Raw genomic sequence first — 24,612 nt, 5'->3', positions numbered from 1 at the left:
AGTTACCCCTAAATTCCTTACCTCTGTTTTGACTTTTAATCCTAATGCATCAAGTTTATTTCTAATAACCTCATTATATCCATTATTGCCAATCACAAAAAATTCTGTTTTCTCTTTATTTAGTTTGAGAAAATTACTACTCATTCATTCAGAAACACAAGTAAGACATTGTGTCAGTTGTGTGTCATCAGCATAGCTGTGGTAGCTCACGTTATGCCCCGAGATAATCTGACCTAACGGAAGCATGTAAATCGAAAGAGCAGCAGACCCAGGATAGAGCCTTGTGGAACACCATATTTGTTGGTATTGAGTCGAGGATGCAGGTGGAGGGTCTCAGTTGAGAAATGATTTTTTATAAATCATGTAAATCTATCCTGGTGAAAGAATTTAATTTGTTTAAAATTAAGTGGTTCAGTATTGTGAAGATGTACTATATCATTTCTAACATCATTAATTTTTTGATTAAAAAATACAACAAAACCCTCACAAGTTCAATCAATTAATAGAACAGCTACTTTCACAATAAAATCTAAAAAAAAATTACATTGTAATTCCCTACCATGCTAAGCAAGTTTCAAAAATTGTTTGAATCAATTAATTTATGCACGCCCCATGATTTTATTTAATCACAAAAACTGTGGTTAAAGAAAATTTTATTTTTTGCTTTTTAGTGCATGCAGATGCAGTTGTGTAAGGCGGGTTCAAGCACGGGTAGAATGCGTGCCGAAAGAAATCTCTCAGTCCAAAAGTTTGCTTTAAAATATTTAGTGAAGACTCAAAGCAAGTAATCCACACAAGTATAAAGAAAAAAGGTTGTTACATACATAGTATATGCATACAAAGGCAAAAAAAAAAATTAGAAAAAAATGCATCTTCTATAAACTTAGCTTTTCTTGTCAAACTTAATTTGTTTCTATACATAAAGATGCTTTACTTATTCTTCTGTACGCTTTAAACTTACTGTGTTGCACATTCAATAAAGCACATTGATTTTCTTGTTACTTGGCATGTAAGGCACGACTTAAAACTGCAATTTTCATATTGTTTGGTCCTCCTGCGTTAGATGGTTTATCTTGGTTATCTTAATAGAAGCACAGCAGCACTGAGCGTAAGAAGGGACAAGCCCTGCACAAAGTGCCTATCAGTGCAAGGTCCATTCACACATATGTGGAGAAAGAAAAACTGAAGATCACTGTTCTTTCATAAGAATGGAAATTTTGCAGGGTGCTGCCTAGAAGAGCCGCGCGTTTAGCAGGCCCCTTTCTTGTATAATTTGCCCTGCACTTCCCCATCTTCCTGTCTTATCATGAGCGTGCAGGCAACATGTAAATGGGATTTGACGGTTGGTAAATGCAAGCGTGCAGCGCTCACTAGCTTGTCAGGCCCATTCATTTCAAGCAACTTGCAATCAGAGAGGTGGCATCTTTGGATCGCATCTGTCAGCCAGGAATTCATTCATTTATTTACAGCAGGCACAGGGGAAGCACCGGGGGTTCAGCATGGCAGGGTTTTACGGTGGAGGCAAGTCTGAAGGCACAAAAATTCTTATGTGGCGCATTAAACTGAAAAATCGATGCCGTTTTTTTAAGATAAACAGAACAGAGCCCATTATACCTTTTTGCCTTAGCCTGCCTTGGGTCTGTCAGTAACTTGTTAGAAATGAGACCCCAAGTGATGTAAATGTCAGAAACAGGCTTCTTTTTCTTAAACACACCTCTTTTGTCACGAATAAAGCCACTTGATTGAACATAAAGATTAAAGGAATAGAAGGCCAATTTGATGGATTGTTCTCTAGAGCACTGAGACTAACTATTATATTTCCATTAACCTCATTACCTTTTAGTAAAAGTCCCTCATTAGCAGCTTTCAAGGGGAAACCAGTGTGATTTGTGTGCGCATCTGACAGAAAGAGCAGCCTCCAGAAGCCTACATAGGACACTCTAGCCTGACTGGTACACTTTAGAGGAGAGCTTAGTTCATTATCTGCAGATTTAATCTCACAAGGCGCATGCAGTCTTGTGTCTGAAAGTAGCACAGTTGACGGCTCTCTGCACTCAGACCTGCAATGGACATTTCATTATGTTGTACCTTTCACAATCTGTCTGCCCATCCATTCACTATACCCACTTAAGATCGTGGGGCGCCCCTTCATAAACCATCCTTCTATTTTCCACACCTGCTATGTCCTATTCATAGTTGTACTGGCAGGAAAACCAGTTATGGATGGGACCTTGGTCCCCTGTGGAGTTCTACAAAGGCACCAAAAATGTTTCAAACAAAAGCCTTCATTAGAAGAATGGAATATCCAGTGTTTGACTCTGTGTTGCTGGGCAAAGTATGCTACAGACTGTAACCCTCCTTCCACAAGAGAATAGAACACATTTTCATTGCTCATTAGTCGTCAGGAAAGCCCAGATGAACTGCCATGTCATTTTTATTTCAATTTGAAGAAGCCACCGTCTGGAATGCTGCCAGTGAGAAAAAAAAATCAGCAAGGGTGATAACACATTTGACAGACACCTGAATGAGCTTTGCAGTGATGACACTGAAGGTGCCAGCCAGGCTTTAAGGACTAATGGACTAACCTCTGGCCTAAGAAAGGGAGGAAATCAGACTCAGGCTAATTGGCGTATTCATAACCAGTATGTGCTCAAAATTGAGAGTCAGACAACACCTTGTAAAATTATGGCTGTAAATATTAGGACACCCAATCAGACCCTTTGATTTTCATCACATTACCTTCTTAGAGTTGTCAGCTGGTCAAGTTAGTTTTGCATTCATGTTACATCTTGTTACTCATCATTGTAATTTTTACAGAAAATAACCGACTTCTTGATTCAGCTGGATAATAAGAGAATATTCTGGAGCTTGCTGTTCGCAGACTAGATGGGCCCAATGTTGCACAGCTGGGTATGCCAGTGGACTGCGTCATGGTCAGTGCCCCCTTCTGGGCACCCAGAGCATTCTTGTCTTCAGTAGATTTCCTGCCACACAACCACTTTAAAGCACCCCATGCTCTCTGTTGGTTTGTTGTTTTCCGAGTAATAAATGGACGGCCGAAGATCTTGCCTGGATGGGACGCTCCTTTGAAGAGAAGGCCGGGGGAATGGACATACTACCAGCAGTACCTCCCCCGGAACATGAGAGGGCAGCCCCCTTGGTTTACATCGGGGCCACAGAATTGGAGCTCAGAAGCTCTACCCGGTGGGTGCCTGGAGAGCTCCAGAGTCTGAGCATGCAGCACTTCTGCCACACCCGGAAGTCCTGCCAGAAGTCAATAGGCAGAACCCTGGAGCACTTCCAGGTGCAGTATAAAGGAGGCCACCTCACTCCATTCGGGAGGCCAGAGTCAGGTGGAAGGTGGACGAAGCTTAGGAGGAAAGAAGTAGAGGCCACAGAAGAAAAGAAACTGAGTTAGTGTGGCTGTTTGGTGCACTGTGTTGTGTGCAGGAGTTAAAGACAAATAAACGTGTGTGCTTTTGGACATTCTGAGCCTGTGTCTGTCTGTTTGTGTCCGGGGCTAATTTTCTACAACTAGAATACTGAAATGTTGTGTTTTGTCAAAAGCGATCTTATGGGGTCAGACGTGATTCTCAAATTAGAATACTGTACATGTCTGGGGACGGCACGTTCAGAAGTGTTTAGTGAGTTGTGGTGAAATTCTGGGCTGCAAAGGCTACACCCACAGGGATTCTTCCTAAAACACTCACCAACCTCCATTTCCTCCAGTATGTGCATTTTAAACCACAACTGGGGTGTCAAAGTGAGAGCAAAAGATACTGAACAAAAGAGTTGACACTGAGAGAAAATACAAATTTAAAATCGCTGTTATCCATTCAGAAGCTCAGTAGCACAAGGAAACTGAAGATTAATAACTTATTTGCACATTGTACTGAAAACTGTGACAGTGGAGACAGACCAACAGACACAATCATAGACCACCCCGGCTACTGGGCTCCACATGTTTGAGAAGTGCCTCTGTCTGCTACGATATCTTTCTGTCATTTTAAATATTGCATCCCTATATGACATAACAGCAAACAGAGTTTGGATAAGCATTTTGGTCTATGAATATACTGTACATATTTAACCACTGCAGCTATTTTGTCATGGCATACTTGCATTTCCAATTAGACAGTAATATTACATTTCTTTAGTTCTTAGTTTAGATGTGAAGTGGATGGGTGTTGTGCAGCCTCATCTGGGTCTCTACTGGTGTTGTTAGGCAGATTTGTTGATTTGGTGTTTTGAGAACTGAAATCTGCATCTGCTGCAGATCTTCACTGTCAGTTCTTAATGACAGTCCTTAGAACAGGTTGTAACACACTGTCTGTTTCAAATGCATATATTGGTGTTCATATTTTCATGAACACCACTGCCAATTCTTTTAAGCTTACATAAACTCCTACACTATTGTTGTAATGCTGCATACACATCACCTGCGGCACACATATCATTTACTTTTACTATTCGTCCATTGATGCTGTTGAATGTCAATATACAATCTGATACTACAGAAAGGTTTTTCCATTGCATCAGATTATGTTTATTTTTAAAACAAGTTATGCTTATTTTTAAAATGTGCAATGTGCTTTCTGCACATGTGACATGCAATTGTATGTGTAAGAGAGTTTTTTAGGAGTCTGTTCGACTGTAGACGGTTCAGTGTAAACAGAAGCTTGCTATATATATGGTTAACAATTCAGGGAAATCTCCACCCCAAGTTTGGGCATCACAGTAATCAGGATTATTATTATTTGGACAGAGGACAACCCTGGGTAAGATGCCAGTTTACTGTAAAGCACACTCACTTACTCAGACTTGGCCAGTTAATCTAGCATTCATGTTATTGAGAACTACCTGGTGGAAAAGCATATAGACACAGGGAGAACATTTAAACTTTACACAGACAGTGATCTGGCTGAGATTTGAACCCAAGACTGTTGAGCTATGGGGCAGCAGAACTAATTGTTAGTCACCCAGCAAGAAAGTACAAATTTAAAAGTAAAATCAAGTTAAAGTTCTAACAAGAAGTAACATGTGTTTTATATGTGCTTAATGGAGGAATGCTATTTTGCAGAAAAAGCAGTAACAGCAGTCTTAGTCAGTGGATGTCTCTGATTTGAATGAAGTCTGTAAGCTATTCACAGTATTCTGATTGTTGAAATGACCTGCAGTGTTTGATGCAAGGAATCATTTTTCCTGGCATTATCCCTGTCTTCCATGTGAGCAGTCTGCATGCTCCCCTTGTATCTATGTACCCCAGATAGCTTGTACATGCATGATAGGTTTATTCTGCTAATTACACAGAGAATTATGAGTGTGAGTGAGCAAGTCCTTTAATGGACTGGCATCCTACCTAAGCCTGGATCCCACTTTGCATACTGCGGAACAAGGATATGTTTGGGACCCTGAATTGGATAAATAGATAGATGGGTGTAGTTTATGTAAATATATCCATCCTTCCATTTTATTATCCCACTCTTTCAACTCTACTGTAGAATCAGAAAAGTTTAACCCAAGGTTACCAGGCATATTTGAGGCCCTGAAGTGGCATGGCAATGGGGTAAAAAGTCTTCAAATTACCCCACTAACATGGTGGTCTGATGCCATGCACTGGATGATTTTAGAACACAGGCTTCTGGGAAACACTATGAGCATTCAACATTCAGGTCTCTTTCCCAGCCTATTTTGGGATATTCCTGTCTCATTCTTCCTCCTTCCATTTTCTATATTTAATTTATATTTCATAATTTCAAAAAAGAATTTATTCTGCTCAGCATTCATTTCAAATCATTTTCTGCCCATTTTTAAATGAAGCTAATCCGTTTATAGGGTGGCTGAATGATAAACGCTGTCTTTGCACAAGCCAAAAATCATCTATGACTAGGGTTCCAGTCCATCACTATTTTAATATAGTTAAAAAGTGTGCCTGAGTATGCCCCATGATGGACTGGCAGCCCATTCAGTGGTGGTTTCTACCTTGTAGTTACTTGTCAGTATGGGTACAGAATGAACAGGATAAGCAGGTTAGGAAATACACAGCTGGACTGATGGTAGAGCATAGATGCTATGGCTTAAATGGGGGAACTGGCCCATTATTGTTTTCTCTCCTTCTGTTTTTTTTTCTTTTCCTTTTACTTTAATCATTTTTGCTTTGCTTCTTCTTTTCTCTCTATTTGGCGAATCATTTCTTGCCAGTCCATATTCCTCATTCTATTTACTTTCTTTTCTGAACCAACTTGATGTCTGTCAGTCTCCCACTCATTCCTTCCGCCTTTTCCTTCAGCCTTTCTTCGCCTTATGACCTTCTCTATTTCTTTGACCTTTCTCTCTGATTGTCCTTTGTTCTCCACTCCCACTCTTTGATCTTTCTCTTAGCTACTCGCTATTTTTTTACTTATCATATCGCATTTGTTGTTCTAAAGCGGCTAATGTGGCTGACTCAGCCTAATCCTGCTTTCTGGAGGAGCCTGGCATGTCTGCCTTTGACATAAACCTGTAATCTGCAGTCAGGTCAGTGTGCCATCTGCTTCCTGCACAGGAGTGCAAAGACAGAGACAACTGGCCACTCGGCACCTCTGAATTGAGGACGTTCAGAGGCAAGAGACACACGTCTTCTACATCTTTTGTTTTCTGACAGCTTGGTCGAATACTATACAAATGTACTCGTCACAACAGAGAGATTCCGCTGGACTGTCTACTGTATTCTGGCTCCTTGGGCTGCCTGAAAAGCTCCTGAGTGAGTTGAGTGCCAACGATTTGACGGCATTCCACCTTGCAACGTGCAGCTGCTACTGATGAGCCCTCCTTTTTTATGGTAACACTGCCTAGTGCTGTTCTGTCATTTGCTGCACATTTGATAGTGGGCACTGATTGGTTTGGGTAGTTGAGGATTGAATAAATGACACTTGAAAGTGCCTGTAAGTGCTGGACAGTCAAAATGGCAAATCCCTCTGAATGTTGGGATAAAACCAGCTCCACCATGCCACACAGTGGCATCTATTTTATTTTTTGTGCTTTAAAATTATACAGCTATCAATCAGAGTTGGGCTATTTTTTTAAAGTGTTGCCCAAGTTAGTGATGATATAGGTCTTTCAATGTGGACATCAGCACCTTCATATTCTTAGATCTGCTGAAAGGTCAGTCCATCCACTTTTTAACTTTCTAAGAGCATAAGGAAGTGGCTGGTGACTTTCTCAAACCAAACAACCACTTTTATTTGTAGAGCCAAGTGGCCGCTACCATTAAAGATATTAGTAATATTTTCTTAGTCAATTTCTACTATTGGCCACACTCTGAATTTTACAAGCATTATTTCTGGCAGAAGGTTTAATTATTAGAGCTGCTACATCACACTTCCAGGTAGCTAGGCTTAATTGTGGGGTTTACATTTATTCTCAATATCCAAGTGGATTTTCTTACGCATATATATATATTTTTCTCTTTCCACATTCCAAAAGTGTAAAATTAAGCTATTGTGGAGCGAGCCCCGGACACAGACAGACGGACAACGGTTTTGCACCCAACACACTCATTTATTTACAACTATTTAGAATTATTTTAGTGCACAACCCAGTGCCTCCAGCACCGATCCCCCAAAGTCCAAGCCTCACAGTCTCTAGTGCCTTCTTTCTGGCCACCTCCATTCCTCTCTCTCTGAGCTCCGCCCTCTTCCACCCGACTCTTGCCCTCGAATGCAGGGAGGCAGCCCCTTATAAACCAGCCCGGATGGGCTCCAGCTGCTTCCTGGCAGTCCTCCGCGAATACACCCCTGTGTGGCAGAAGTGCCAGCTGCGCACCCGGAAGCCCTCCGGGTGTCCCCAGTCTACTTCCACCCCAGCACTTCCTGGTGTGGTGGAAGTGCTGAGGTCCAGGGCTCTTCAGGCACCGGTGCGCCCCCTGTCGGTGGCCACGGGCCCCTACAGGATTGGGCTCCAACACAACCAGGGTGGTCGCCCCCTCGTGGTCTGGAGGAGGCACAAGCCCTCCTCCGGTCTTCCTGGGCGTCCTGGCTGGGTACCACCCTCAGCCGCCCGCCACACTATACAGTAACTTTTTATAGATTTGGTATGCATGAGTGTTAAATTGTGCCCTGTGAATAACTGGCTTCCAGTCCAAGGATGTCTCCTCCCTTGAAAATGATTGTGACAGTCAAAGTCTATGTTACCCTCTGAGGCTAAGGACCTGCGCTGGTATCCCGAAGGTTGCCGGTTCGAATCCCCATCACTGCCAAAAGAGATCCAACTTGAGCAAGGGCCTTAACCTTCAATTGCTCCGGGGGCGCTGTACAATGGCTGACCCTGCGCTCTTACCCCAAGGGGTATGCAAAAACTAACAAATTCCTAATGCAAGAAATTGTGTAAGGCAAAATAAAGACCAAAAAATAACCCAATAACCTTTTATTTGAAGAAATTGATTCATGACTAGACCATACACAGATTACCGAATGTGTGAGCATGGGTGTGTGTATGAGTGTGCCCTGTGATATGCTGGTATTCCATCTATGCTTTTTCCCTGTCCTGCAACCTTTACTGCCAGGAAAGACTACACCTCCCAGGGCAATAAAGTATTGAATGAATGAACAGATGTTAGAGTGAATATTTCTTGGTTAGTGTGTGCCCTGTGATTGGCTGGTATCTCATTTAGAGTTGGATCATGCATTGCACCCAGTGCTGCCAGAACTAGTAATGGCTCTTTACTGGAAGTAGCATAAATGAATGACTGGATAGAGTATTGGTGTGTGGCTGTGTTTTGTGAAAGACTGGTACACTATCATGTGCACATGACACTTCCAGAACAGGCTAGAGCTACAGGTATCCTATATAGGAATAATGGGTGCAGATTAAGGATTGATGGGTGATTCAGTGGATGAATGAATGGATGTACAAATAAATGGATTGGTGAATATATAAAGAGATGCATGTAAGTGTGTGCATGAGTAGGCCTTATGCAGGACCAGCATCCCATTAAAGATAATTTCTTTGTCTTACATTTAGTACTTCCAGGACTGGTTACAGTTCCAAATGATCTATATTTGAATAATCAGTCACAGAAAGCGGATGGCTGGATGAGTGTGGCAGCAATGGATCATGAGATGAAGTGGCATTCCATCTACTGTTAGCTCATAACTTGCACCCAGTACTGCTGAAATAGGTGACAGCTTCCATATGAACCTGAATTGAAAAACAAAAAACAACTTCAAAAATGAATGAATGAAGGGTAGAGTTTGTGGCCAATGTTAAACAGCATTAAATATATACCTTCAGGTCTCCTTTTGAATGTCTGACAGACAAAATCTTCATCTTCTCTGCTGGTTTTCGTGTTCTGCCTCTTTCACTCACAGCCTTTCTCATTGGATTTTTTTACTTTATCTGCCTTCATGTCTGCCTTCTCCAATTTTGTCACATCAATTTTTATAACATCCAGGGCCTATTTCAGCAGCCTCTTGCTCAACTAAAGAACCAACCCTGCATGGAATGACAAAGCATTGCAAATCACCTTTTGCATACAATATGCATGGTCAATTTATATTTAAAATACAAATATACAGATATCCAAAAATCCATACCACATGACCACATTCACATGTACATTATTTAGGCGCCAGAGAATACAATGTACCCTTAGGGCGTATAGGTCTCTAATAGTCTCCCAGTGATTTGGTCCTTAGCTCTGTTTCCAGAGACATTTGTCTCTTCTTCACAAGATGCAAAATTACAATGAAAGGAAAGCAAAAACAAATCAATAGCTTTCAGATGAAATGTAGACACAAACTGGCCAGATGTCCAGAACCTTTTTGCAATTGGTAGGAATCCTAGAATATCCCTGACTGGTGGATTATTGACGTGTTTGAACGACCAAGGGTGCTGATGGAGAGAGGCCAGCTCCATTTCTGAATAACTTCAAAAATTAATGGAGCAGTGCACACTGCCATCAGACTTTTGAAGGTTCTGGCTGTGAATCGATTTCACACAGGAAGTGTTGAGTGAATGCCCCCGCTGGGCCACTAAATGGGTTGGCAAGAAGCTTGTCTCTTCAAATCTGTTTGTTTGTATGTGTTTTATTTCTTCTTTTCTTCAGGCTAAACAAAGCTATCCTCTAGAACGTGGTCAATGTAGCAAGTGTGCTTGGTGTCCTGGGGTTGCAGTATTGATGAGAACAGACCACATATCTTGTTGTCCTGTAAACTTCTTTCTTTCAATCCAAATTAAAAATGGACCAAGATAATTTATGTCTGGAGTCATATGAGTGGGTATACAGAGACTTGGAATATAATCTCCTAAACTCAACTACCACCTCAGCATAGGCTGTAGTTTATCTTTAACCTTCCTATTGGTGTATGTTGCCTACTGGAACCGTGAAAGCATTACACCAGGACAGAGTCCCTGTGCTTTGTGGGCTGACCACTTATGAGAGACATGAAAAGCTGCATGGACACTCCTGGAGGAGATCAGTTTCATCTTATTGATTGTTTTGTCACAATTGCATTTCCATTGAAGAGCAGGGAGGATTGATGTCAAGGATCTGCAGAGAGTCAAAATACCAAAAAAAGGCATCCATCTATCCAATATCACACCTCGTAATCTCATTCTTGGTAGCATATCTAAAGCAGTGGGAGAAAATAAATTTAAAGGTGCAGCAGAACATGGACTGGAAAAACAGATAGAAAGGGACTAAACCTGAGGAGGTCTGATGTAACTATTAACATACATGAAATGTAATGAATTATTATTATTATTATTATTATTAATTACATCTTCTTTGTTTACTTATTTTTTTACATCTTTGATGTAATTTTGCTTAGCAGTGTTTCCATTATTGCCTCCATTTTGTAGTCGTTTTTCATGGTTGTGGTCATATTGTTTCTGGTAATGATGCCCACTGCTAGTCACTTGGCTGGGTTAGGTGATGTGACCTGGGCATGGCCTGTGATGTCACTGACCCACCATTGGTAAACATGGTGACATACGGTGTAAGGCATTCAATAGTTAAGATAATTTAAATCAATCAATGATGGTGTGAATTTTTGTTATACGTACAATTCTGAAATAAGAATTTGGATGCTGGGTCATTTTGACTTTTTGGCACAGATGTATGCTGATCCTTTTGATTATTATTTTTCCTAAATCATTTGTGTTTTTGTCTGTTGGCCTTTGGTTCAAAATTTAGTATATCTGAACTGGCCTTTTTTCACACTTGGGTCACAACAGATGAAGAGACAAAATCAGAAGGCAACAACATAGTCAGTAAACAGTAGCAAAAGCCAAAACTAAATATGTGGTCAAATAAAAAGGACATAAGCAAAATTATTAGAGACTTAGCAGAGACCCAACTGAGATACAGGCAGCTTAATGGCTAAACAAGTAGAGCATTTTGAAATCTTGCTTAATTATTGAGTGATTTCTCAGTAATAACTGTAATTGAGAGGCATAGTGAAACACAAATAGCATCAAGAAGGTGTGGTCAAAGGCAAAAAAACACAGGAAGAGCATGGTCAAAGACAGTCAGCAGGGGCCTCATGCATAACGCCATGCGTAGAATTCACACTATAACATGGCGTACGGACAAAAGCGGAAATGTACTTATGCACAAAAAAATCCAGATGTATAAATCTGTGCGAACACCAACTTCCACATTCATAAACCCCGGTCAGCATGAAAGTAAAGCACGTGCACGTGCCTGCTGCCCCACCCCAACTCCTCCCAGAATTACACCTCTTTGAATATGCAAATCAACATAAATAGCCCTTAAGCTGTGAAAAGGCAATGGCAAAAGCACGGGGGGAAATAGAAGAATACCAAGTGGATGAAAGGAAAAACGTACTATTTGTTGGTTTAAACAGTGGTATAAACAACAAAAGGAAATTGATCGAGTGACATAGACTGTCGGAGAAACTCGAAAGCTCAAGTTCACAAAGTCGCACAGTGCCCGAAATAAAATAGAAGTTGTCACATATCAAAGTCGGCGTGAAAAACAAAGTCGTAGCCTACTGTCTGAGTGTCATATGAAAGCTTAATAGGGTACAGAGAAAAAAAATAGGCACACAGTGGGGAAAAAAGCACAAAATGTCAATTTTAATCTCGAAATTTCCACTTTAATCACGTAGTTTATTTTGTCATTAAAGTAGAACATCATAAACTTCATCTTTAAATCATTTAATTTACTAGTTTCTCAAATCCCATCGTAACTAAAGTAGCGCATTAAATGTTTTGTTTTGTATTTTATCTTCTATGTGCTCTATGTGTGAGAATCAGTACGTGCTTCTTAGACAGGCTTTCTCTTCCTCCAACAGGACACAGAATCCATTACATTCGTGATATTACAGCTCTCTGAATAATTAAAATACTGAGATGTATACTTGATATAATTTTCATTTATTAAACATGGGAACACGGTGGCGCAGTGATTGTTCATGCCTCACGCAAGATGCTTGCTTCGCCGTGCGCGACCTTAGTTGAAATAATTTATTGCAACAGTACTGTCTTTTTCAAACGTACTAACCCACAATTCCTGTCCTTACTTTTCTTTCTCCAAATACCCAATCGCCACATAATCAGGTCTGTAATAGACGTTAAGCCATCTGTAAGTTTAGAATTCCAATTCTTCAAAACTTTTAAGGAACATTGAAATATCTTCGTAGTACATGTTTAATTATTCTATCCATCTATCCTTCCAGTGTCACACCAGTCCCAGCAAGAATACAGCACGAGGCAGAAACAATCCTTGAATGGAGCACCAGCTCCTCACTAGCGGTGCAGCACCATGTCCTCACATGTTTAATTATTAACAATATAGATTATTTAAATGAAGTTAAAGTTTTATCTGTATAATGTAATAGACATATTTTGCTGCATTTCATGTTAAAAATATCGTCATCATATGTAAATACGCACTTTATAAAGTGTCTCAGGTTGTGCAATATTATAACTGTATCGCAAGTTTACAGTGAGGTGATTGTACTAATAAGTACAAACAGTTCTACAAGGAGCACTTGATGGACTGATTGATTGATTCCATTTATAGTTCTTGGGATGAAACTGTTTCTGAACTGCCAGGAAAGGCTCTGAAGCGTTTGCTGTTTGAGAGCAGTTCAATAGACAGCATGGCTGAGGCAGCGTGTGCTTGATGCTGTATACCGATAATTCTCTTTCCAGTCAGCTGCTGTAGAGCTCTGATTCCCCAATCAGATACAGTGATATAAATACTCTGAGTGGTGCAGTGACAGTAATATGGAAAAAGACGTTCTGCTGTGGCAACCTCTAACGGGAGCAGCTGAAAGAAGAAGGTGGTGCAGTGAGAGTAACAACGCTAAAGCAGCTATGGTATTTAGAATAGTTTGACCATTCTGTGGACCATTATATTGTTACAGGTTAATTACAATCAGACGCATTAAACTAATAAACAATATGCGGTTAATTCCAGTGTATTTATAAAGCCGTGTCAGGGATGTGGATCTAAAAAAGAGAGGGAAACCACACTGGAATAGTAGCACTGCTTTGACGCTGGGTGCCGCCAGTTTGCAAAACCAAGCAGAGAACTTGCATACTCCAGGGCTGGAGCTACAATGAAAATATGCATGGCTTTACGCCGTTTAGGTTTTATAAATCGCAATTTCAGTGTGGAAACGTTTGTACGCAACATTTTTGTGCTTACGCACCGTTTATACATCAGGCCCCAGGTGATTAGAATGGGTCAAAGGTGTCAAAAGGAGTGTACAATGAAGATCAGGTGATGGCAAAATTGAGTAGCATGAATGTTCAGCTTGTACGTTCTTTGCAGTTTTTATCACAGCTATTGATATCATAGTGGGTAAAGACCAGTACTCTCCATTTATTTAGAAACAGCATCCTGCATGTCTTATCAAGGGTGTGTGCATCCTGTCGTCAGAATGAATGGATGAGTTGATTCTATACATATTCTCTGTCTATGCATGTTGCAAAAACTGAAGTGTGAAGCATTCATTACAGGAAAATCTCTAGGGGTGGCATGGATTGCACTCTGTTGCTTGGGGAATGTGTGTGAACACTCCAGTCCTGTAGGTGGCACTAAGCTTAAAATCCATCAATAAGAACGGATGGGAATAATGATCAAACCTTGCTACTATTTCTATGACTGGTGACTTGTAGTAAACCTCCACACTCAGAATAAATGGGAAGGAGGTCCAAAACTACAAAAGTGGGGGGTTTATTAAAGAAACACATAAAGATAGGATGAACACATATAGAGCACAAGAGTATATTGTAAAAAAAAAAAAATTGAGCGGTTGCCCTTGGCCTAACTCGTCAAGAGTTTATCTCCGGGAGATGAGGCTTGGCTACTTTGATTAAACTGAATAAATTACAAGTACTGTGAAAGTAACCCCTTCGCTCACCTCCCATCTCTTTCTTTCTTTCTTTCTTTCTTTCTTTCTTTCTTTCTTTCTTTCTTTCTTTTCTTTTTTACCCAATTCTTGACTCAAAGGTGGAGCAGCAGTTTACAACCTCTTTCCTGAGTAGAGCATAATCTGATTTCAGTACAAGTCTATGAAATCCCAGGATCATCAATCCAAATGCTGTCTGGTGGCTCTTGAGATCATTGCAACTTTGTACATTCTATAGCCATTACAAAGCCAGAGGTCCCATTTATAAAACTTTACATGAATTGAAGCATTAAAGTGTGTATGCTGAGAAACAGGAAAATGCATCTGATAAAAAAATCTGATTTAATAATCCTGGCTTATACACATTTCTAGGCAATCTACCTTTTGTAAGTCACAATCATCTTGTAAATGTGCCTCAAACCCTGCCCAGTTGCCCCCCTGAAACAACCATATATGAATCATGCTAATCATCCTCATTCATATGCAGTCATGATGCTGCTCACTTTCATTGGCTGGTAGAGCAGCCTCCCACCTGACACATTGAAGTCCTGCCACTTACATCTGAGGAGTCCCATGGTACACCATACAAATGAGTGCACAGGGACATGTGCAGCATTATAGTGACTCTCCTCTGTATTCTGAGGATCAGGGAAATGAATAATGCATCAGCAGGTAGGACTACTGCTATCAGAATGAATAGTACAGTACCTTACCAACAACCCAGCCATCATGTGCAGCATCATCAGCAAATTGTCTGCCAAAGCTACTTTTCACAAAATAAACTAAGCATGGGTTGACCCTGGCCACCAAGCCATGGTGTTTGTCATTCTCATGTTGGCATCACAGATTACATTTGCATTAACAAAGTGTAACTGCTTACAGTTAACCAAAGCAGTCATTCTAACTAGGTACCCTGATTACTTTATGAATACTGGACACTGCTGCAAAATGCCTTTTTATGTTGACAAAGTCATGTTCTGTTTTATGTATGTACATCTATATCATATGGAAAATTAATATGGGTCCTTGTCATTTAGTTAATGGTGTCCAGCATAGCCATGACAGTGAAGTTTGTCTGAAAGTATTCCTGACCAGTCATCCAGTTTCCTGTGAAGTGACAACAAGTATAAACTGATGAAAAAACAAAACTGTTCTTCAGTGCAAATATGTAGCATTGGCCCTCCTCAAAGGGAACTAAAATACCATCTGTATATCATAATTATCACTTTAGAGGTTTAATATGTTTGACACATCATCACAAATTGTAATAACAGCTCGGTTATAAAAAAATATTGTGTGTGTGAGTCGTCATTTATCTGTTTTGGCCGCATTTCCCTTCTTGATCAAGGGTGTCATCATTTCCCAATTTCATGCAAAGTGTTGTGTGAAAAGTTGCGTACACACATTTTGGGCCTGTTTATGTGCATAAACAAGTTTTATAAATCTGACATCTGGTTTCTTAGGCTGGATTTAGCTAAATGATTACAGGATAATTAGTGATTACTTGCCAACACCTCACCTTTAAAAGAGCAGCATGTCCCTACTTCTAAAATGGATCAGTGGTGCTGTCCCTTGTTGGTCAGCAGACATTTGGCTTGCATACCAACATTGGGCCATCTGCCCTCTAGTATGTTCGGAGAATAATACAAGTTTCTAGTCAGGCCTCAACTATGACCTTTCCTCCCCACAAACCCCACTACCCCAAGGTGGCTCTGCTTATTATTGTTTTTGCAGCACAAATTACATTTTCAGGTTTTAACTGCCCTCTGGAGATTTTCTTTTCCTACTGGCATGGTGAGTCTCTTAGCAATAGGTCACATTTCAGAAAAAATTAAGCAATAAATAAAAACAAAAGAAATGTATTATATAGAGAACCTTTCTCGGCAGTCGCTGGCCAATTACAGAGAACGCTGTTTGGAGCCCACCAGTCCACTCATTTTTTGGCCTACCATATGTATTGTCACATTAATTTATTTTGCAGTAAGTTCAGGTGGCCTTCATGTGCACATCATTCCAAGCAGAACCTGCACACAAAATGGTTCATTATTTCCGCTTGGTGACGTCATTTGTCATTTGATACGAGCAGAGCAGCCATATAATGCTTTGACCACTGTGCTCTTAACTACGAGTAGTAGCGGCAGTACACCATGCCACTTCATCCATTTTCCTTATTTCCATTGCAGAGAGTTATAGTGCACAAGATAGGAACCAATCCTGGGAGAAATGCCTTTGTATCTAAGGGCAAGTACCAGGCAAATTTTGAGTTATCATATTTTTGGGATATTGGAGGAAGACACTGTACTGCTATAATACACACAACATAAAGAGAGTGTACAAACTCCATTTAGAAAGTGACCAGGCCTGGAATAGATCCTCCAGCTAAATTTTAAACAGTTCACTGCTATGATGCCCTGATCAATGTCCACTGGTTAAGCATTGTATGAAGCAGCGCTGGTGTACTGATTGGGAAAAAAAAATCCTTACCATGTAAGGAACTTAAAATAGAAATTGTGAGTGTGTGTGTGCATGTGCAGGAGATTCTAAGTTAGTCTGGTAGTGACAGGTTTACATTTCCATATTTAGTGGGGAAAAAAGATATTGTGATCTTCAAATACTGAGAGCTGTTCAACTGCATGTAAATAAACAGTCATTTAAAAATAAGCCTAGACACGTTTCAAAATTAATATATGGTTCCAGTTCTACTCTCAAGGAGTTAGGTGCTATGCATCAGAATTTTATAAAAAAAAAAAAAAACAATGAAGAATTTGCTTATTAGTTTAGCACTTGTTTGGGGATAAGGTTTGAAAAATGACTTCATCCAGTAATAATAAATGCTACCACAATGCCAGGAGGGAATGTTCCCCACTTTGTAAATTTGCTTTTAGAAAAGGTTCGTGGATTCAATATACTTGTTGCTGATTTTCTCTTTTTCTCAAAAGAAATCCAGAGTCACAGATCAACAAAAAGCCCTCTAAAATGTAGGAAACCAAAGAGTTTGTGTCTGTTCTCGGTTTATTTGTGCTTGAATGTTTGTCTTATATTAGTACCTTTGCTTTCCAGGATAGATCATTGTAGAGAGGACACTAAGTGGCTCCTAGTATTAAGAAGTTACTCCCACCCATCTGTCTCTAGCACCTAGACGATAATCTACACTTGAACATGTAGAGTGGGTTAATAGCTGTTATTCCATTCTCACCCCTCCTCAACCCCCCAATACACACGCATATGCTTGTCTCATCTCAAGTAGTCTCAGAGTGATGGATTGTACGTTCACACATCCACCAGCCCATGCTTCATTAAGCACTCATTCCTTCAGTTCCTGTTTACAGCTTGGTTGCTAAGCAGTGACATCACACCGTCTCCTCCCCTCTTCCTCACACATGTATACACACACACACTCTGCGCGCAAACGCTCATACTCCCTCATCAGGGCTCAGACACAGGAGCTGTTCAGAGCAGCCAGTGCTGAATGCAGGCAGACAGCATGCACAGAGTTTGCCAGGCAGACAGAGCATAGGACTGGCTTTCTCCATGTAGTCCTGCTTGGGCTAGGGGGATTTTTTTTTTTTGAATGGGGGGGTAAAACTTGATGCGCTGGCTGAAACTGGGTTTTTATTGCACTTGGTGAACAAGGAACAGGATAAAGTTTGATAACCACTCTGTGGTGTTGCAGTTGGCTGTATCTCTGGGATTTTTAACTCTTTTTTTTTTTGTTGTTTCTCCTTCCACTCCTCTGGGTTTGGGCTGTCAGACGAAGGGTGCATGCATGACACTCCGCAAAGGAGAAAAGACGACCATTAGCATCCAGGAGCACATGGCGATCGATGTCTGTCCCGGTCCCATTCAGCCAATCAAGCAGATCTCTGACTATTTTCCCCGCTTCCCGCGGGGTCTTCCCCCCACAGTGACCCCTGCCATCAGCCGCACCAGTTCGCTGCGCTCATCAGCCAGTCAACCTTCATCAACAGCCCCTTCGGATGCCTCCCGAGAGGATGAAGATGTGGACAAGGTGTTTGGAGCAGCAGCGGCAGCTGCCATGCCTGGGAAAAAGGAAGAAGAGCCAGAGGTTGAGGGCTACGACTCCGATGACTCCAGTGAGTATTGTGAGCTCCGTCAGAATGGGGGTGAATGGGATGGTGGGGGGCAGGCAGTTGTTTGTAGCAACTGTGGAACTGTCTCAAGTCTTCACACTCAAAGCCACAGTGTATAATAATTCAAAACTCTGCCACAGTCAAGTTTTCGATTATAGTTTCACTCCAAGGCACAACACGCAAATTATCACATAGTTATACATATATATATATATATATATATATATATATATATATATATATATATAAAAGAGAACTTCATTACATCTGCTGTACCACTTTGTACACTTTATACAATGTTTAGCAGCAACACTGCACACTGCTCACAGAATAATCAGCAGTGCTAAATCCCACCTTTAACTGCTACACAACTCCCTCTCACATTCATCAGCAATAAAGCTTTTCACTTCTCGCTAAGGCTTCAAAAATGCTTCTACATGCATTACACAGAGTACTTGGCATTACGGCGACTGATTGCTTACACAATTGTCAACACTACTGCTATGCTCCTCTCTTTCAAAACTCAGCCATGCTTCTTCATGTCTCTCGCTAAATATCCATGAATGTCTCTTCACACCTCAGCAATGTTCACACAGATGTTTGACACATAAGAATACTAACATGCTTCTGCACACAATAATCCACATGATGCTGCACACCTCTCACTGTAATGTTAATCTGGATGGGGTTGGCAATCATCTTTCAAACATTTCTCACTCTGTTTCAAACAATTGTTTCCATACACGTCTCACAGACTAGCAAATGGGAACACTTAACATCTATCAAAAAGCCTCGATAATAATAGGCAAAATATTCCACAGTCCTGCAAGAGTTCCTGTATGTGTTTGTGTTTTACGGCAATGCTGTGTAATGTGGCGACGGAATCGCACTCCAAGATGTCACTTGTCTCGTCTCTTTCCTGTCGTCTGCATACGCTTTGTTATTCCCCAGGTGGGGAAATGTGACTTTCTTCACGACAGGAGCTTTGATTTCACGCTCAGATTCTCGGGCTGCTTTTGTGAGCCTGTGGTAAGGCAGATGCTTACTGCAACACAACCTTTGTTATGCAGCAGAGCAGGGCACTGGACAGAAGCCTTGAGAGGCAGGGCACCTGAGAATACATGAATAGAGAATGCAGACAGCTGAATGGAAGTGCGCCTCCAGATTTTCAACTGTTGCATCAATAAACTTCATCCTTCACGGTCCTTTCACAGTACAGTAAATTTTAATAAACTGTTAGATTGTAATTCTATTCCAGCTCGCAATTCTGGTTGATGAGCCTGAGAGCTGGTGTATATTATGTTGTAAAATGGTGAGATTAAATAATAAAGTTAGCATTAATGGAGCTATAGTATGTTAGGGTACTTCCACACAACACAAAGCACCACCACAAAAAGAGGCTGCTACTGCCCACTGTGACACAACATCAACAGGCAAAAAGGGGCACAAATAAATAGCCACCTCTACATACTATATAGTACCACACACTTGAGAAAGTCCTTTCCACAAAGTGCTATACACTGTTCAGTATCTCTGCAAGTGTAGAGTGGTGGCACAGTGGTTAGTGCTGTTGCACAGTTCAGATCCCAGTATGACCATAGTCTGTGATGGGTTTGCCAAGGTTTTTCTAATACATGCACGTTTGAGTGATTGTGAGTGAGCCCTGTGAGAGACTGTTTCTCTAGTCAAGGTTGGTTCTCAACTACTAGTTGCTGGGGGATATTCACTGACGCACTGCAATCATGATATATTTAAGCAAGTTATAAGATGGGTTGATGTGTTCATTGTCTTTGTCAGGTCTTAAAATGCTGTGCTTATTTTGCAGCATCACAACATTCAACCATTGTAGCCTACCCATAATATCTTGATATTGATACCATTCTTACGAGTGCAAAGCACAAAGACTCTTTGTTCACATCCATTCATAATATGACAACAGCTACAATTTAGCTATCAAAGTGAAGTGCAGCAGTGGGTTACTGCATACAATGACTCTCATAGTATCAGCACAGTGTTGTCACTGCTGTCTACAAATGCTGCCACATGTCTTCCTATTAGTTATCAGCTGAAGTGTGCAGCTTAAGACCCTCTGAAAACTTGCATCCTCATCCATCAGCTCATTTGTGCAGGTTGATCAGAAAGTGTGTGAATGAGTGTTCCATGGGACAAAGCAACATGACTACTGTCGCGAATGGCTCAGTCACCCTTTGACATTGTATTGAAATAAGTGGGTTTAAATAGTCAATGAATGAATGAATGAATATATATATATTTTTTTTTTAATCAGCTGATGCTTTGCAGTCTGATGCTTTGAGACACATAGGTTGATGAGAGTTCTCAAAGTAAATTATCAGACAATATGTAGACCCTGAGTTGAATGGGATGTTTGGAGGGCAAATCAAGATTCACATCTATTGAGGTCATGTGTTGTCCCAGCTTTTTGTTGTGATGATCCCATGCTGGGAATTTTTAGTCTAATGGCAGCGTGATACTAAAGACCAAGGACTGTGAATTAAAGATTGCTGTCTACTGCTATATATTTCCATTTCTGAAATGTGTTACCACACAGGGGATTCCTTTTCAAGATTTAAATTTCAAATGATCCGATTCTGTGGAGGCTCCATATTATAAACTATTGACATTGCTACCCTCTGATTTTATTACAGATTCAGGGATTTGAAGTCTATGTTTTCATCTCCTAAATGGTTTCAGTAGAACACATTTATACTGAGCACCTAGTGATGTGTAAATTTTATTCATCTAGTTTTAAAAAGCATGGTTCTTATGGACTTAAAATCACTTCATAATACAGACCTATAGAGCACTACAGGAAGGAAAGCCAGTTAATGCGCCATCCATTTTTTGAAACCAGCACCTTCTTGCAATTGGTAGGGTAAGAATCACCCTGGGCAGTATACCAGTCCACCACAAGCCACGCATGTTTTCTTTTTCAGTATTTGAGGTATGCCCATGTCACCACAGTGGGAGCATGCAGATCATATCAGGGGTGCCAGGGCTTCAGTTTGGCAAGTCTACATACAACACTACTTAGTATCTCAGTACAAGTAGCCGTCACAGATAAATATAAGCTATGTAGCTCAACCTCAGGGCAGAGTAGAGTGGTTTTGAACTATCATCTGCATTTGTGGGATATGAGAGGTGAAGCAGTGAGAGGCAGCTCTTTGGCCATAATGGAAACTGAGTCTCAAAAGCAGGCATGTGATTGGCTTAACAGATCACCTTAACTACAGCATCCAGACTTAATTTGATAACAGGAGCAGAAAGGCATAATGACCCTTTGTTAATGTTAATAACACGCTTGGCACAGTTCCAAATGGGAAAACACTCGTTAGCGTCTCAACCACAGAGATAAAAAAAAGAACAACTTGATTAGTGTTCATCGCTTGATGAGGGCATGAACGGGTGTGATTTGTTTGCCACTTTAATACATTCTTTGATTAGCTTCCTTTTTCATTTTCCACTCATCTTGCTTTGGACAATGTGTATTTTATATATTGCAGAAGTATTGATGGTAAAAGTTGCTATATAAAGCCAAAGAGAAGTGATTATTTAGCATTTTCTAAATAATAAGATTTCTGGATCTTTTTTAGTTTGAAAGGCGCTGCACAGATTTGGTGTTATTAATAAAAAAAGGCACTACAGAAAAATCTGTTTAATCACATACTTGATAAAAGATAAAATCGTTCAACAAAATTCAGGAATTTCAAAAAATAATCTAAAGAAATATTAATCAGAATTAAAATTATCATGAATGGCAGATCTTGAGGGGTCTCCTTGCACACCCTGTTTAGATCTATAAGCAGTGAAGCTTGTGTTTCAAAAAAGAAACAATCCTCGGTGGAAGGCTAGCACTGCACCATGGGCTCCACGAAATTTTCATTTGGGACATAACAGTTATTTTGTTATCATTTTAAATGTGTCATTGATGTATAGTATTTTGGGTTGATTTTTGCTTGTTCTTTATGGAATCATCATCATACATCTAACTTAAATTACACACATTTGTGAATACCACCATTTCAAATTAAAATGTTTCTAACTATGGAAAAGCTTATGTAGACAATTCTAAGTGTTATAATATCCTCCATTGATCCACTATAATTCCATTTTCTGAAGCCACAATGGTTTCAAAGAGCCAAACCCAATCCTAGTACCATTGGGTGCCAGTCCATCAAGGTGTTTTCACATATCTAATGCAAATATCATTGTTACTGCATATGTTTTAAATTTACCTGTGTCCTTATCATTAACATGGTTACAGTTTAAATAGCACACCCACACCCCAAACACATACACCTTATGTTGAACGTTGTGCAGTGGTAGCGCTGCTGCCTTGCAAGAAAAAGACCAGGGTGCTGCTTGCGTGGAGTTTGCATGTTGACTGTGTGAGTTTCCACCCAAAGTCCAAAGACATGCAGGTTAGGTGGATAGGTGATGCTAAATTGGCAGCTGAAGTGTTGTGTGTGTGTGTGTGTGTGTGTGTGTGTTCACCCTGCAATAGATTGGCAGCCTTGTCAGGGATTGTTCCTGGATTGCATCCAATGCTTGATGGGATAGGCTTCAGTTTCCCCAATACCCTGCTCTAGATAGGCAGGTTTGGATAACAAATGGATGTATTAAATAAAGGAACACAAGAAACAAACTATTAAGAGACATAGCTGAAACAGAAACCTTGACTACTTCCAAACATTATCCAGATGTGATATCAAACCCGACCTCTTAGCTATTAGCTGACTAAACAAGCTTAATGAACAGAATGGTCTCCTCTTGCTTGTCAAATTTCTTATGTTTTAAGTGGACTTGATAATGGTTGGATAGATGAATTTTGCATTAAATTACAGCATTGGCTTTGTTGACTGAGTATGATATCCTGTCTGATTAGTAATAAAAAGCTTTGCAGGGACAGAGACTTTCAGAGGATCCATACACAGCCTTGTCTGATGATTGGATTTTCATGAGATATTGCATACTTGCTGTCACAAATTATTTTAGGAGAAAAATTCCAGAGGAATTGTCTTGAAAAGATACCATATGTAAGATACCAGCCACAGAAAAAAGAAATGTCTGTCTCCAGCCATTTGTCACAATATCATCACTTGTGTTTAAGAAAGTAGTGGGCTCAGAGTTATTGTTGATTTTTTTGTTACTTACTGACTATGTCAGTGCTTTCATATTTGTAGAGATACAAAAATGAATTTGTGATATAATTTAAGGCAGGAACCTGATTCTTTTTTACAGTTTAAACTGACTAGTGGTCCAAGCTGACAGCCAGAAACTACAAATATGTTCTTTATTGATTAAAGAAGTCATATGACAGATTTTTCAGTTGGTCACTCACTGATGCAGCAGAAAACTACAAATTACATAAAGATTTTTAATTATAACATAGCATGTTTAAATGGACTTAATCCAAATCAGAGTACCACCGGGCACAAAGCAGCAAGCAGTTCTGTCAGAATGGGGTCCACTCATAAACATGTCCAGATTACATAAAAGGCACATTGTTGGGGATGAGGGATCAGTCCCAAGTTCCAGGCCAAAATGACAATTGGGACACATGAAGAACTAGAGGGGGTGTGTTCTGATAAAATCCCAGATAATCCAAAAAGTAGCAGAGAGAGTGGGAAGAGCACAACATGATATTTGGGGAGGCATTTTCTGGCTAAATGCCTCCCTGGAGCAAAGCCTGTGTGGAAAGGAAACCAAGGTATACATGAGCACAGCATGCATATTCAACACAGACAATAACTGGGCATGGCATTCACACTCAAGACCTTCGATCCATGAGACAGCAGCACTAACCACAGTGCAGCTGTGGAGGGCCAGCTGCTTTGTAACTACTTCAGTTCACTTCCTCATTAAACCAATGCATCAGACCAAAATACAATACAGCTTCTAATTTGCTTAAATCAGTGCACCCAAAATACAAGATCTTACCCCGTCATATTTAGAGGTACTGCCAGGCTGTCATAACACTCATGAGGTGTTTTTGGGTATTGTTTCAGAAATTCTGACACAGGTGGCTACTCTCTGTTGCCAATGCATTTTGTATGATGATGGCAGACCCAAGCTGCCCAGTCTTTAATTAGGAAAAGAAACCAATGTGCTGGCAGGCTGAAGCCACTGAGGCACACTCA

At 40.4% G+C, this 24,612-nt stretch overlaps 1 protein-coding gene across 1 annotated transcript in view; it reads left to right on the top strand.

Moving 5' to 3' along the window:
• The first annotated feature begins 17,801 nt into the window (after positions 1–17,801).
• The window catches only part of LOC120531332 (double C2-like domain-containing protein beta), a 283,023-nt gene continuing 276,212 nt past the window's right edge, over positions 17,802–24,612 (top strand). Inside the window, exon 1 of the mRNA XM_039756634.1 lies at positions 17,802–18,457. Coding sequence (XP_039612568.1) covers positions 18,130–18,457 — 328 coding nt within the window. The 5' untranslated portion in view covers positions 17,802–18,129. The remainder of the gene's footprint in view (positions 18,458–24,612) is intronic.

Source organism: Polypterus senegalus, chromosome 6 (assembly GCF_016835505.1).
Source record: "Polypterus senegalus isolate Bchr_013 chromosome 6, ASM1683550v1, whole genome shotgun sequence".
Classification (NCBI taxonomy): Eukaryota; Metazoa; Chordata; class Cladistia; order Polypteriformes; family Polypteridae; genus Polypterus; species Polypterus senegalus.
This window is presented reverse-complemented; position numbering and strand designations above follow the sequence as displayed.